The following is a 16842-nucleotide window of genomic DNA, read 5'->3' as shown; positions in this document are numbered from 1 at the left end:
TACTTGGCTTATAAATTTATAGTATATTATAAATATCTTTCAATTTTAACACAAACTCTATAATAATTATATATCCTTCAGAACTTGAATAGGGCCTCATATCTGGCAGGCAAATGTTTAACACTAAGCTACCAACCTGAAAACTACTTACTGATATGCATTTTTATTTAAACTTCTTTTTTTGAGACAGGGTCTTACTATGTAGCCCTGGATGGTCTTAAACTCACTATACAGATCAGGATGGCCTTGAACTCATAGAAATCCACCTGCTTTGGTACTGCTCAATCTTTTAAATTCTAAAACCAAATTCCAATATTAATTTCTAAAAATAGTTTTACAGTTATTTATTTTATTTATTTATGCGCGCGTGTGTGTGTGTGTGTGTGTGTGTGTGTGTGTGTGTGCATGTATTTGTCTGTGTGGTTGCACAATTGTGCACGTGCCACACAGGCCTTCACTTAGAGGTCAGAAGACAACATTCAAGAGTCAGGTCTCTTTCTACCATGTGGGTTCCGGGATTGAACTTAGGTTGTTAGACAAGGCTTTCCAGGGTTGTTAGGCAAGACTATAAGCACCTTTACCTGATGAGCCATTACACAGGCCCAGAATACTAATTTATATAACATGTCATATGGCCTGAGGGTATGATTCTGTTGTTTAGACCTGGCCCTGAGTCTGACTCATAATGCTGTCAAACATACACACACCACAGACACACACACGCACGCACACACACTCTCTCTCTTTCTCCCTCCTTCCCTCCCTTTCTGTTTCTCTCTGTCCTCTAAAGTTTTACTGTCTTTTAGACCTGTCATACATATAACTAGACACAAATTATGAACTGAAAGATTAACCTATATAGGAAAATGCAAATAAAGAATTAAACAATATAATTAGTCATAAGAAAGACATGATTTGCTCGCCATGATGGTACACATGTGTACCACCAGCTTTCAGAAGGCTAAAGGAGGAAGGAAGCGCATGAGCTCAGCTAACCTAGGCTACAGAGCATGAGAGACTATCTCAAAACATAAAGCCAAATAAAGAGATGTCAAAACAAAACTATCGCAGGGAAATGCTACCTCAAAATAAGGGCATACTAACATAAAGTTAACAATTGGGGGGCATCAAATAATTTGGCATACTATTTCAAGAGGTAAGAAATAACTAAATCCATTAACTCTGAAACTTCACTTCTGAAACTTTAAGGAAACTTTTCATAATACAAATCAGAACTGATATGCCAGAGACAACTTAATGCCTGTCTGCTAATAAAAGTCATCAAAATTCGTTCACAATAATGTATGAAAAGAAACTGAGGTAGTTAAATCAGAAAAACGGAAAACAAAATTGGTTCATCTTTACAGACAGGTTCAAAGCCCACCCACTTAACAAAAGGGCACCCTCCTGCAAAGACGGCTACAGAAAAGGTATTCTTTAGTGCTCAAATTCCAAATTTAAACAAGCAAGCAACATAGTTGTCACAATTTGTTTTATATAATAAAAGTTTAATGTATGACCATACATATAAGCACCTACATACATACATGTTGGAGAGTGTCTAAGTATAACCCTTAGGTACAAACTAGAGTTAGTAAGCTTAGAAAACCTTCCCAGACCACATGAAAATCCTATTACAGTTCATTTGCATCTGAGTTCCAACCAAGTAGATCATTTCTGACAAACCTAGGGCTTTGATGGAAACTTCATCAAGCGTGTGGTCTCCAGTCGCTCCAGGTCTAAAGAATGCTATCCCTCCTTTACAGTAATTAAGTAAGGATTCCGGGAAAGAACCAAGAGAAGGAAGAGACCCTTTCACTCGAATCTGAAAAGAAGGATAGAGTATGTTAATCATCAGCAGTAAACACTCTTTACAGGCGAGGCAGTCAAGGAAAATGACAAAGACCACAGGCAGCACCACTCACTCATCTGCTACAGCACAGGCAGCTGCAGCGAGCTGCACTTTCAGAGACTCTGTTCACAAACTCAAGACATTCAATCACTACATTCTATCGGAAAAGGAAAGGGTGTTAAACGAGTGGCATTCTCTTGTCAGTTTTCCTAGATTCATCTCAGGTTTTCCATACAGTCATGAGTGAGAAAATACTTAAATGTCATCTGAAATTAAATGTGCAGCACCCAAAACAAGGGAAAAAATTCTTACTTACATAACTTTAAAAAATAAATCTATAGATAGCATTGGAAATGTAATTGAGGAAAATATGTAATAAAAAATAAAAAATAAAATAAATAAATAAATCTATAAATGACAAGAGAAAGTCATCAACTGTCAACTCCTAAAAGATAACGACTCTAGGTACAGACTATCAATAAGTGTCAAACTAGAAAAACAGGTGCTGAGCTGAAGGGGAACTTGACACGGGAGGATCTGACTGACCCTACCTCCTTGTGCTGTCAGTTTCAAAACTCAGACAGAGAAGTACGCGCTAGTTACAAAGGATTCTTTCCAACGAGATCTGAGCCTGAATATAATCGAACCTGTGTATTTCAGTGGGTAGCTATCAACAGCCAGTTTCCAGGAGATAAACAGTATGAACAAGGTGAGTAGCACTCAACAATCACAAACAAAGAATGCAGTACAGGATATTCAGTTTCTCTAATACATCAGGGGTTTTTTGGTTTCTTTTTAGAGAAAGATGCTGTTATAGATATCAAAAAAAAAAAAAAAAGATGGGTAGTAAGTTGATAGCATCCTTCTCCCTGTCACTTCAAGAAAGATAAGATCTAATCAGATGCTCTGCAGGCTAATGACAGCCCCTCCAGCAAACACTTTTCTTTTTTTTTCTTTTTTCTTTGTTTTTTTTTTGTTTGTTTGTTTGTTTGTTTTGGTTTGGTTTTGGTTTTGGTTTTTCGAGACAGGGTTTCTCCCTGTAGCCCTGGCTGTCCTTGAACTCACTCTGTAGACCAGGCTGGCCTCAAACTCTGAAATCCGCCTGCCTCTGCGCCTCTGCTCCTCCTCTGCCTCTGCGCCTCCTCTGCCTCTGCCTCTCTGCCTCTCTGCCTGCCTCTCTGCCTGCCTCTGCCTCTGCCTCTGCCTCTGCCTCTGCCTCTGCCTCTGCCTCTGCCTCTGCCTCTGCCTCCCAAGCGCTGGGATTAAAGGCGTGCGCCACCACGCCCGCAGCAAACACTTTTCTAGTAGGATGTTTGTTACTAAGAGCGACCCAGCAATGAAACAGGAACCTCAGTCCCACCACCACTGAACTGTCACAACCTCAAAGAGTCTGGGAATGGATTTCCTCACAAGACACCAGAAGGGAGCACAGCTCTGCTGTTACCTTCAATAGCTTTGTGGTAGAACCAGCTGGACTCAACAGACTTCTGATGCACAGCAACAGGTTTTAGGTCATGAAATTTTGGCAACTTGTTAGAATGAAATAGAAAACTAATATGGCACAGATATTTAATTCAGTGTCATTTTGTAAAGGTCTTAAAGATCTTTTATAAGTAATGGCTACCTAGCTGGGATGGCTATATTCAACTACTCAACCATAAGTAATACCTGTCTAATTCAAGAACTTTCTCATTACTAATGCGCACACACACACATACACAGAGAGTTGCTACTCTCTGCCTTCCCTCTGACCGCTGGAAACCACCGTCTATTTTTATCTCCATTGTAATGACAATGAACAGTTTTAGCATATCTTTATAGGAGATAAATTTCTTAATTTCATTTTCTCTTGTAAAAGTTTACTTGGGGAGGCTGGAGAGATTGCGCAGAGGTTAAGAGCACTGACTGCTCTTCCAAAGGTCCTGAGTTCAATTCCCAGCAACCACATGGTGGCTCACAACCATCTGTAATGGGATTCAATGGTGTCTTCTGGTGTGTCTGTGTCTGACAGCTACATTGTACTCATATACATAAAATAAGTAATTCCTTTTTTAAAAAGAAAGACTCAGTTGACCAGGCACCATGTTACACACCTTTAAATCTCAGCACTCAGGAAGAAAAAGCAAATGGATCTCTGAGCTGGACGCTAGTTTGTTCTAACTGCAAGTACTATGTTAGCCAGGATCACATAGGGAACCATTTCAAAACAAACGAAAGGTAACTTGGGGCTGAGGAAATGGCTGACTTGCCACGTGAATGTTGGGACCTGAGTTCACATCTCCAGGACACAGCACGAGTTTGTAATCCCAGTGCTCTTATGGCCAGGTGACAGGGGAGACAGGAGAACCCCTGGAAGGCTGAAGGCCAGGTAGCCTGTCAATACAGCAAACTGTCCCAGATGAGGAGGAAGGTAAGGACATCCGAGGTATTCTTGGACCCTAACTCACACACACTGTGGCATGCATATACCAACTTTCACATAACAAACTACATGTAGACATATAAATATTTTTAACACTAATTTTGGTCAGGCATGGTGGTGCATTTCTGCCAAGGTGAATCCTAAGCACTCGGGGGGGGGGGGCGGTTAAAGGCTAATCTGGACTATACAATATCCTGTCTCAAAAAAAAGTGGGGGCCAATTTTCAAAACTACCTTGTGATAAAGACTTCAATTGTATAAAGAAATACACCCAGTACCCACTCCGCTTCAGAACAGGTGAGTCACCACAGTCAGGGTGGGAAGGCATGGAAGGCCCAGAATCAAAACTGCGCATCTCAGAAGACATACACAGCCGAGAACTCACTCTTGCCTGTCCATGCTTGGAACTTACTGGAGTTGCCACAGAGCAAAGATCTGTCTCTTTTTTAAAAATTAGATAATTTCTTCATTTACATTTTAAATGCTATCCCCAAAGTCCCCTACACCCTCCCCATACCCTGCTCCCCAACCCACCCACTCCCACTTCCTGGCCCTGGCATTCCCCTGTACTAGGGCATATGATCTTTGCAAGACCAAGGGTCTCTAATCTCATTGATGGCCGACTAGGCCATCCTCTGCTACATATGCAACTAGAGACACAGCTCTGAGGAGTACTGGTTAGTTCATAATGTTGCTCCTCCTATAGGGTTGCAGACCACTTTCAGCTCCTTGGGTGCTTTCTCTAGCTCCTCCATTGGGGGCCCTGTGTTCCATCCTATGACTGTGATCATCCACTTCTATATTTACCAAGCACTGGCATAGCCTCACAAAAGACAGCTTTATCAGGGTCCCGTCAGCAAAATCTTGCTGACATAGTGTCTGGGTTTGGTGGTTGTATATGGGATGGATCCCCGGGTGGGGCAGTCTCTGGGTGGACCTTCCATCTGTCTCAGCTCTGAACTTTGTCTCTGTAACTCCTTCCATGGGCATTTTGTTCCCCATTCTAAGAAGGAAGAGGTATCCACACTTGGTCTTCCTTCTTCTTGAGTTTCATGTGTTTTGCAAATTGTATCTGTTAAAAACCATTTGTTTCATAACTTCTGTTAGTTTCACTGTGTCACTGTTTAGTTTCTGTTTCCACGATCTGTCCATTGATGATAGTGGTGTGTTGAAGTCTCCCACAATTATTGTGTGAGGTGCAATGTGTGCTTTGAGCTTTCCTATAGTTTCTTTGTTTTTTGTTTTTTTGTTTTTTCGAGACAGGGTTTCTCTTATAGCCCTGGCTGTCCTGGAGCTCACTTTGTAGACCAGGCTGGCCTCGAACTCAGAAATCCGCCTGCCTCTGCTTCCCGAGTGCTGGGATTAAAGGCGTGCGCCACCACGCCCGGCTTCCTATAGTTTCTTTAATGAATGTGGATACCCTTGCATTTGGAGCATAGTTATTCAGAATTAAGAGTTCATCTTGGAAGATTTTACCTTTGATAAGTATGAAGTGGCCTTCCTTATCTTTTTTGATAACTTTGGGTTGGAAGTCGATTTTATTCAATATTAGAATGGCTACTCCAGCTTGTTTCTTTGGACCGTTGGCTTGGAAAATTGTTTTCCAGCTTTTTACTCTGAGGTTGTGTCCATCTTTGTCCCTGAGGTGGGTTTCCTGTATGCAGCAAAATGTTGGGTCCTAGTTATATAGCCAGTCTGTTAGTCTATCTTTTTATTGGGGAATTGAGTCCATTGATATTAAGAGATATTAAGGAAAAGTAATTGTTACTTCCTGTTATTTTTGTTGTTAGACTTGAGATTCTGTTCTTGCAGCTGTCTTCTTTTAGGTTTGTTGAAGGATTACTTTCTTGCTTTTTCTAGCATGTAGTTTCCCTCCTTGTGTTGGTGTTTTCCATCTATTATCCTTTGAAGGGCTGGATTCGTGGAAAGATATTTTGTGAAATTGGTTTTGTCATGGAATACTTTGGTTTCTCCATCTATGGTAATTGAGAGTTTTGCTGGGTATAGTAGCCTGGGCTGGCATTTGTGTTCTCTGAGGTTCTGTATAACATCTGTCCAGAATCTTCTGGCTTTCATAGTCTCTGGAGAGAAGTCTGGTGTAATTCTGATAGGTCTGCCTTTATATGTTACTTGACCTTTCTCCCTTACTGCTTTTAATATTCTATCTTTATTTAGTGCATTTGTTATTCTGATTATTATGTGTTGGGAGGAATTTCTTTTCTGGTCCAGTCTATTTGGAGTTCTGTAGGCTTCTTGTATGTTCATGGGCATCTCTTTTTTTAGGTTAGGGAAGTTTTCTTCTATAATTTTGTTGAAGATATTTACTGGCCCTTTAAGTTGAAAATCTTCATTCTCATCTACACCAATTATCTTTAGGTTTGGTCTTCTCATTGTTTCCTGGATTTTTCTGGATGTTTTGAGTTAGTATCTTTTTGCATTTTGCATTTTCTTTGATTGTTGTATCCATGTTTCTTTGAAATCTTCTGCACCTGACATTCTCTCTTCCATCTCTTCTATTCTGTTGCTTCAGAATACGCTTCTATGGCTCCTGATTTCTTTCCTAGGATTTCTATCTCCAGAGTTGTCTCCCTTTGGGTTTTATTTATTGTTTCTACTTCCATTTTTAAATCTTGGATGGTTTTGTTCGATTCCATCACCTGTTGGGTTGTGTTTTCCTTTAATTCTTTAAGGGATTTTTGTGTTTCCTCTTTAAGGACTTCCGTTTAGCAGTGTTTTCCTGTAATTCTTTAAGGGATTTTTGTGCTTCCTCTTTTAAGTACTTCTACCTGTTTAGCAGTGTTTTCCTTTATTTAAGTGAGTTATTAATGCCCTTCTTAAAATCCTCTACCAGCATCATGAGATATGATTTTAAATCTGAATCTTGCTTTTCAGGTGTGTTGGGATATCCAGGACTCACTGTGGTGGGAGTACTGGGTTCCAATGATACCAAGTGGTCTTGGTTTCTGTTAGTAAGATTCTTACGTTTGCCTTTTGCCATCTGGTAATCTCTGGTGTTAGATGTTCTAGCTGTCTCTGGCTGGAGCTTGTTCCTCCTTTGATTCTGTTAACCTCTGTCAACACTCCTGGGAGTCCAACTCTCTCCTGAGTCCTGGGGTCAGAGCTCTCCCCGAAGGCTGACTCTCCACTACAGGGAAGGTGCCCAGAGGTCTGGGTCTCAGCTCAGCCTCCTAGTTGAGGATGAACACCCGAAGGGCCCCTGTCCAATAAGCTCTGTTGCTTCTGTGGCCCATCTGCTCTCCTACACAGATTGGTCTCTAAGAGACCTGGGATAAAAGATGGCGATCTCACCTGAGTCCCGGGGTCAGAGCCCTCCCTGGAGGCTGACTCTCCTCTGGCAGGGAAGGTGCACAGAGCAGATCTAAACTTTCTAGAAGGGGCGGGGGATGTCTTAAACAGAGAAAATCTTCCAACATTTGGGTGGTAGAAGAACAGGCACAGTCTGGAAGAATTTACTATGTAGTGACATAGATAGTGATCTATCCTGAGCTAGCCCAGAGACTCACCTCATGGTGGCATCTCAGCCACAAACTGGCCAGAGTTGTTTATTGTAAATAAGCCCAAGATTTATGGTTCACAGGGCAGGGCTCCTCGGGAAAGCAGTAGTGTAACTGAGTGCTCTCAGCTGCCTTACCTGGATGACTAAGACATTGCATACCTTCTGCATCACCTTCCTTGCCCATCTCAGCTGTAAGATGTACCACTGCGCTACAGGAAAAGAACACCGAGATGCCCGGAAAAGCAGGAGAACTCGCTGCAGGATTCCAGACAGCTTTTGGCGATTATCTTTTTCAGCTTTTAAAAGAAGATTGTCACCATGTTCCTGAGGACAAGAGAACAGTTGTCTGTTACTTAAACGACTGTTTGGTATGTTACCTAAGACTGTACATTTAGTAAACAGTTATGCTAGAAGCTTATCTTCAGCTCTTGCATTTTTAACATAATCATTATTACCAGGCCATTTTTAAAAAGCAGACAAAATCAACTTTCACTGAGAGAAGACTCCAGTGACCTTACTTCACTAAGAACAGCTGGCTGGGGGCAATACAGCGGAGGCGCTGGAAGATACAAGTCGACGGGCACTAAGCCCCACAGCTTCTTGCTGAAGTCCTTAGCGGAGTCCATCAACAGTTGTAGTGTTTCTGAAACAATGTCTGCATCAGCCATAACTGATGCTTTCAGCACTTCTTGCACAGACCCAAACAGCAGACTAGCATCTTCTTCTTCAATGGGATCTAACAAACATGACAGGAGGTAACATCAGCCAGGTATGGTAGCTCATGACTATAGTCCGAGCACTCAGAAGGAGTGATCAAGGTCACCCCGGGATACATCAGAAGGCCCCAACTCTAAGATAACAGTAAGTATAAATGTATGTACAAAACAGAATATACTCCAGTATGGCTGTTTTGGTTTTGGCAGTAGTGAAGATTGAATCCAGGGCCTGGTGCATGTCAAGCAAGTGTTCTCCTACTGAGCTGTATGTTCTACTGCTGAGCTGTAAGCATGTTTTCACCTGACATCAGCTTTCTCTTTCTTCTTGTGGGGCTCAGAGCAGACCCTGGGCAAAGCATGTGCCAGGCAGGCCTTTGCCAGTGAGCTGCCGCTCCAGCTCACTGACCTCAGCTTTCTGTGCTCCCATGATTAAGTATAAAGACCATCCTTTTTTTTTTTTTTTTTTTCCTTTTGATTTTTCGAGACAGGGTTTCTCTGTGTAGCCCCGGCTGTCCTGGAGCTCACTCTGTAGACCAGGCTGGCCTCGAACTCAGAAATTCACCTGCCTCTGCCTCCCAAGTGCTGGGATTAAAGGCTTGAGTCAGCACTGCCCAGCTATATATGAACACCACTGTTTTGTTTTGTTGGTTTTTTTTATTTTTATTTTTATTTTTGGTTATTTCGAAACAAGGTTTCTCTGTATAGCCCTAGCTGTCCTAGAACTCACTTTGTAGACCAGGCTGGACTCAAACTCAGAAACCGCCTGACTCTGCCTCCCAAGTGCTGGGATTAAAGGCGTGCTCCACCACGCCCGGCTTATAAAGACCATCCTTAAACTTTTGATAATTATTCAGGGTGTTTTTATTTCTAAATATATTCATAAGTTTTTGTAATAGTACAGGGTTTATATTAACCTGAAATACTTAGAACTTATATAGGTAACATACCTGTAAATTGCTTATATTTTGAGCCCTTTTCATTTTTTTTTGTCAAAGAGACTGGCTGACCTAAAAAGCACTGCAGCTTTTCCTGGAAAATCTGTGCTGGTATCATATTTAATGGTAAGTCCATACCCTTTTTCTTGGACCTGTAACAAGAGAAATCAAATTTTCGAAAAAAGCAAAGATTTTACATCAAGAAGTAAATGTATTTAAGAAACTATGGAGACAATTGCTCTGTTAACCCTACTTACAAAAAGGCTCTTCAGAGGATCCAATTTCCCCATTCTCATTGCTGTTCTTCATACACACCTCTACCCAAAATAACCCAAAACTTCTCTGCCAAATGCGTTTGCTCATGCATAAGATGTTTGCACTCCTTAGCTGCTCAATTCATCAAAATGCTACCTACCCTCCCGTGTACATCTGAAAGGGCATCTCCTACCTGGAATGTTTCTGGCCTTACCCTCACTTGCTATTATCCAATATTTGAAGCTTGTCTAAAAACCCATTCCTTGGGCTGGTGACCTGGCTCAGCAGGTAGAAAGGCCAAGCCTGATGACCTGGCTTCAATCTCTGAAACACACAGGGCAGAAGGAGAGAACGGACTCCCGCAACTTTTCTGTTTTTCTTTTCTTTTTAAGATTTCTTTATTATTATATCTAAGTACACTGTACCTGTCTTCAGACACCCAGAACAGAGCATCAGATCTCATTAGGGATGGTTGTGAGCCACCATGTGGTTGCTGGGATTTGAACTCAGGACCTTTGGAAGAGCAGTCAGTGCTCTTAACCGCTGAGCCATCTCTCCAGCCCTTTTATTTTTTAAACAACTTTTCTTTTGACTTCCCCATAGGTGCAATGACATATATGCACATGCACACATACACCAAATGTGCGCGCGCGCGCGCGCACACACACACATACACACACACACACACACACACACACACACGAGATTGATATTTTAAAAATCCATACCGCGCAAAATTGCAATCATGTTTACAGAACACTTGGTAGGCCACACCAATGGAAACAGATGTCTTCCAGTCTCCAAGTTTATGTGCCATCCACACAGCCTCTGGAATCAGGCCACCAATAAATAATAATTCGAGGGTATATTCAACTGTCCACACATTTGAGAGATTCTGATCTCTAATAACACTGGCCACCTTAGAGTGTTGTAGAGGAATAAGTCGCAGGGAATGCTCTGTGAATCAATTAGAGAAAATGATATCACAATTGCATACATAGATCCAAACTCCTGAAATATGTTTTTAGTTAATATTTTCAAACATGATAATGAAGAGACATACAAAATGAAACAATGTCCTCTAGAATAGTTTTATTAATACTGAGATATATGCTTCCTTAAATGGGCTGTGCATAAAATACAAACATTCCTAAAAGACAAAACACAGCAGAAACAGAATAAGTGCACAAAAATCAGGGTGACTACTGCTTAATGAGTTTGATAAAATGTACATACATATGTCCCAGACCAGGGGCTGCAGCAGTGGCTCTCAGCCTTCCTAATGCCGGACCCTTTAATACAGTTCCTCATGCTGTGATGACCCCCAACCAGGAAAGTATTTTTGTTGCTACTTTATATCCGTAAATTTGCTACTGTTATGAATTTATGTAAATATCTGGTATGCAGGATGGCTTTAGGGAACCCCTGTGAAATGGTGGACCCCCAAAGGGGTGGTGACCCATAGGTTGAACACTGCTGGGGCACAAAAGAGCATGCACTATTCTGATCAGGATTCAGTTCCCAGCACCCAAGACCAGCAGTTCACAATCACCTGTAACTCCAGTTCCAAGGGACCTAGTGCCATCTTCTGGCCTTCTTGGGCATTGCACTAATATGTACATAACCACCCACAAACATACACATATACTAAAAATAAAATAATCTTTTAAAATATATTGGATCATAATGTACAGTAACTGAACTATTCAGAAATGTGTTCCTATTTTTCATAAATTATAAAATCTGAAAGAAAGAGATGCATTTTTTCTCATTTTACATTATCCATGTAGCCAAATTTTTTTTCCAATTTCAGAAAATATTTAAAACACACAAAATGTTTAATACATTACTTTTCATTAAAAAAGAGAACTGATAGCTGGGGAGAGAGTTTAGTCAATAAAGTGGTTGCCTTATACACATGAAGACTTGAGTTTGATCCTCAGAACCCACAGTTTTAAAAGCCAGGCATGCTTGTATGTGTTTCCAACCTCTGTACTGGGACAGCACACATGGACTGGTCCTGAGTTGTTGGCCACCAGAATAATCTATTTGGTGTATTTCAACCCAGTGAGGGAACCTGTTCCGACTCACAGATGAATTCAAAGAAAGCAAGAGTAGATGGTGCCTGAGCAACGACACCTGAGGTCTTCTCTGGCTTCAGCACACATAAACACTGAGTGCACACACGCAGACACACACAGTCACACACAAACTGGCAGCCAAGCATGGCACGTGTCACTTATAGTACTTGAGAAGCAAAAGCAGAAGGATCAAAAGGAGTTCAAGGTTATCCTTGGCTACACAGTGAGCTTAAAGCTTACATGGGCTACATAGAACCTTGTCTCAACAAACAAGAGAAAAAGGGTCTGAAGTACAGCTCAATGATAGAGCACTCCCCAGACAGGCATGAGCCTGTGACTTTTAACAACTCCTATGGGTGGGTGGATGGTTGGAAGGGTGGGTGGGTGGGTGGGGTGGATGGGGTGGGTGGGTGGGTATAATAAACAAGGGAAAATATGAAAGGAAGGAAGATAAGCTGTGCATCTCACACCTACAATCTCAGCTATTCAAGAAGCTAAAGCAAAAACCCTGACTTGAAAAAAAAAAAAAATCAAACAAGTAAAAAATGAAAACAGTAAGTTCAGAAAAGGAGACAAGCTTGAGTCTCAAAACTGTGCAAATTCCATAGGATACTGACTTTAAAAGCATGTGCAAAAAGCAAGGCAGAACAGTTTCTGTTTAGAGTATTACCTGTTTTCACATGAAGCGGAGGGAGAACACTCACACTGTGAGGCGGCAGGATGAAGAGTGGCTCATTGGTGAAATAGGCAGCCATGAAGCGGGCCATGCACTGGACAACTCTGAGTGCTGCCTCTGGGTGGACATTTCCAGTCACTGCGATCTCACAATCTAAGCAATAGAGCAAATGACCAAGAGAGTCTCAACAAGCTATAACAAAGTAAAATTATTTGAGACAGCCCCACTCTCAGGCCCAACCAGTATCACAATGGAATACAAGCCAACCGGAAGAGTCCCTCAGACCCGCTCTGCATACTCTGGCCAGATGGAGCCGCTATATACTACCCCCATCCTTCAATATAGTGCTTGTGGTACACTGGTGGGATAAGGTGAGCACAGCTGCTTTCAACACGCTGGTCCAAGGCACAGCTAGAGCATTAGAGAAGGAAACTCAAGGGACCGTGACAGGAAAAGACGTCAAATTATCCCTATTCATAGACAATATGAAAATATATGTAAGAAATACCAAAAACTTCACCAGGAAACGTCTATAAACAAACAGTACACTCAGTAATGTGGATGTTGCTGCTGTAGGCTACTTTGTGGGAGCTTCTTTCTTCCATCCTTCTTCCCGCCCCTTTCTCCCACCTTTTCAACCCCCAAACATTAGATAGGAGAGAAAAAAAAGGACAGAGGAGAGAGAGAAGAGCTCCCTGAATTAAGTCAGGGAAAGAACAGGGCCGATGTCTTCCTGTTGACTGGGGTATCAAGTACCTCGGGGCAAGTTTGATCTCTGTCAGGATATCTAGTTTCTTCTTTGCACACTACTTAACAAACATCGACCAACAACAACCAACAACCAACCAATAACCAACAACCCACTCTGCCTCTCAAAAGACCCCAGAATTCCAAAAGTCACACAATTGCAGAAACTATCTGCAGCTGGCAAATCATCCCCCTTGCCAGAGCAGGAGGCAAAGCACAGCTGATGTGGACAGTCTGAAGCAGCCCCACGGCCCACCCCCGGGACTTACACAAAAACATTCTTAGATTATTAGTGTGTTTTAAGCTTCTGTAAGGCAAAGGACACTGTCAATAGGATAAAAAAGCAACCAACAAATTGGGAAAAGATCTTTACCAATCCTACATCTGATAGTGGGCTAATATCCAATATATACAAAGAACTCAAGAAGTTAAGAACCAGATAACCCTATTAAAAAATGGGGAACAGAGCTAAACAGAGAATTCTCGACTGAGGAAACGCGAATGGCCGAGAAGTACCTAAAGAAATGTTCGGGCTGGTGAGATGGCTCAGTGGGGGCTGGTGAGATGGCTCAGTGGGTTAGAGCACCCGACTGCTCTTCCGAAGGTCCAGAGTTCAAATCCCAGCAACCACATGGTGGCTCACAACCATCCGTAACAATATCTGACCCCCTCTTCTGAGTGTCTGAAGACAGCTACAATGTACTTACATATAATAAATAAATAAATAAATAAATAAATCTTTTTAAAAAAAAAAAAAAAAAAAAAAGAAATGTTCAACATCCTTAGTCATCAGGGACATGCAAATCAAAACAACCCTGAGATTCCACCTCACACCAGTCAGAATGGCTTAAGATCAAAAATTCAGGTGACAGCAGATGCTGGTGAGGATGTGAAGAAAGAGGAACACTCCTCCATTGTTGGTGGGATTGCAAGCTTGTACAACCACTCTGGAAATCAGTCTGGCAGTTCCTCAGAAAACTTGACATAGTACTACCTGAGGACCCAGCTATACCACTCCTGAGCATATAACCAGAAGATGCTCCAACATGTAATAAGGATATGTGCTCAACTATGTTCATAGCAGCTTTATATATAATAGCTAGAAGCTGGAAAGAACCCAGATGCCCCTCAACAGAGGAATGGATACAGAAAATGTGGTACAATTTACACAATGGAGTACTACTCAGCTATTAAAAACAATGACTTCATGAGATTCACAGGGAAATGGAACTTGAAAATATCACCCTGAGTGAGGTAACTCAGTCACAAAAGAACACACATGGTATGCACTCACTGATAAGTAGATATTAGCCCAAAAGTTTGGAGTACCCAAGATACAATTCACAGACCACATGAAGCTCAAGAGGAGGGAAGATCAAAGTGTGGATGCTTCAGTGCTTCTTAGAAGGGGGAACAAAAATACTCACAGGAGGAAATATGGAGATAAAGTATGGAACAGAGACTGAAGGAAAGGCCATCCAGAGACTGCCTCACCTGGGGATCCATCCCATATACAGTCACCAAGCTCGGACACTATTGGAATGCCAGGAAGTGCTTGCTGACAGGAGCCTGATATAGCTGTCTCCTCAGAGGTTCTGCCAGGCCTTACGAATACAGGGGCAGATGCCCACAGCCAACCACTGGACTGAGTGCAGGGTCCCCAGTGGAGGAGTTGAGAGAAGGAACTGAAGGAGCTGAGGGGATTTGCAGCCCCATGGGGGGAGCAACAGTATCAACCGGCCAGACCCCCAGGAGCTCCTGGGGACTGGATCACCAACCAAAGCGTACACACATGGAGGAACCCATGTCTCCAGCTGCATATGTGGCAGAGGATGCCTTTGTTGGACATAAGTAGGAGGCAAGGCCCTTGGGCCTGAGGGGAGTCGATGCCCCAGTGTTGGGGAATGCCAGGGTGGGAAGGTAGGAGTGGGTGGGTGTGTGGTAGAGAGGCAAGGGGATGGGGGATTGGATAGGGGATTTCTGGAGGGGAGACCTGGAAAGGGGATAACATTTGAAATGTAAATAAAGAAAATACCAAAAAAAAATTCTGTTTTTTTAAAAGAAACCAAAATTCCAAAATTCTCACTACCGTGACAGAATACACAAACACACCAAAATCAATTTATAAAAATCAGTAGCCTTGGGCTGGTGAGATGGCTCAGTGGGTAAGAGCACCCGACTGCTCTTCCGAAGGTCCGAAGTTCAAATCCCAGCAACCACATGGTGGCTCACAACCACCCATAATGAGATCTGATGCCCTCTTCTGGTGCGTCTGAAGACAGCTACAGTGTACTTACATATAATAAATAAATAAATAAATCTAAAAAAAAAAATCAGTAGCCTTTATGTATTCTAACTACAATACAGCAATCATGGGCACACTCCCATTCCTAATAATCTCAGTAGATAAATATACCTAAGAATAAACCTAACCTGAAAAAGGCACTAGAAGACTGAAAGATCTCCCATGTTCATGGATCGTTAGAATAATGTAAAAAAATGACAATCCTGTCAAAATCAACTTATAGATTCAGCCAGATTCATTACAATCCTAAACAAAATATTCATAATATTCTTCACCAAAATAGAAAAAAAGTATTAAAATTCATAGAGAAGCACAAAGAAACCTCAGATAGCCAAGCAATTCTGAGTAAAAAGAACATGCTGGAGGGATTACCATATCAGCTTTCAAGCTGTGCCAGAGAGTGACAGTAATAAAAACACCAGAGCACTGCACAAAGACAAACAGATCAACAGAATGGGACGCCAGACCCAAACCTAAGTATACGTCATTACAACCATCCAATAGTTGACAGATGCCAAAAATACAACTTGAGGAAAGACATCAAGTTCAGTAAATGGTGTCCTGGTTAGTTTTTTTGTCAGCTTAATACAACCTAGAGTTATCTAGGGAGAGGACCCTCAGTTGACAAAAATGCATCCATCAGACTGCCTGTAGGTATGCCGATGGGACATTTTCCTGCAGGCCCCCAGCCAACTGTGGACAGTGCCACGTCAGTCCTGGGTGAAGTAAGAAAGTACGCTGAGCACTCTCTAGGCTCCCTGCCTCCGTTTCTACCTTTAGTTCCTGCCATGATCTCTTTTCACAATGGATTGTACACTGTAAAGTGAAACAAGCCCTTTCTTCCTGGAGTTTCTTTTGATTAGTGTTTTGAGGTTGGAGGTTTGGGGGGGGGGGGTGTTTGCTTTTGTCTTAGTTGTTTTGAGACAAGGTTTCTTGGCTAACCTGGAACTCACCATGTAGACCAGGCTGGCCCTGAAGTCATAGAGATTCACCTGTCTCTGCCTCCTGAGTATTGGGATTATTGGTCAGTGTAACAATAGAAAGCAAACTAAAACAAATAATGCTGGGAAAATTGGACATCCACATTTAGAAAATGAAACCAAACCCCTATCTTTCACCCTGCACAACAGCTCCACTCGCACAAAGACCTCCGTATGGAGCCTGACACTGCTAGAAGAAAACGCAGGCAGGATATGGGGGCTGGGAAGGACTTTCTCAGAGCACTCCATCGGCTCAGAAATGAAAGCCAACAACTGAAAGACGGGATTCTTAATAAAGCTTCTGCACAGCAAAGGACACAATCAACCTAGTGACAAGGAAGCCCACAGAGCAGGAGA

The 16842-nt window shown here is 42.1% G+C and overlaps 1 protein-coding gene across 16 annotated transcripts in view; it reads right to left on the bottom strand.

The window, feature by feature from the left end:
* Positions 1 to 16842, bottom strand: part of Cplane1 (ciliogenesis and planar polarity effector 1) — a 102134-nt gene that overhangs the window by 59372 nt on the left and 25920 nt on the right. For all 16 annotated transcript variants that reach the window (XM_011245335.2, XM_030248797.1, XM_006520001.3 and 13 more), the window contains 6 exons: positions 12448 to 12606; positions 10425 to 10653; positions 9454 to 9593; positions 8309 to 8526; positions 7950 to 8114; positions 1687 to 1825 (listed from right to left, as the gene is read on the bottom strand). In XM_011245335.2, the coding sequence (XP_011243637.1) occupies positions 1687 to 1825; positions 7950 to 8114; positions 8309 to 8526; positions 9454 to 9593; positions 10425 to 10653; positions 12448 to 12606 (1050 nt within the window). The remainder of the gene's footprint in view (positions 1 to 1686; positions 1826 to 7949; positions 8115 to 8308; positions 8527 to 9453; positions 9594 to 10424; positions 10654 to 12447; positions 12607 to 16842) is intronic.

The sequence above is a fragment of the Mus musculus genome, chromosome 15, assembly GCF_000001635.26.
Source record: "Mus musculus strain C57BL/6J chromosome 15, GRCm38.p6 C57BL/6J".
NCBI lineage: Eukaryota > Metazoa > Chordata > Mammalia > Rodentia > Muridae > Mus > Mus musculus.
Note: the sequence above shows the minus strand (reverse complement) of the source record. Positions and strands in the feature narration are given on the sequence as shown.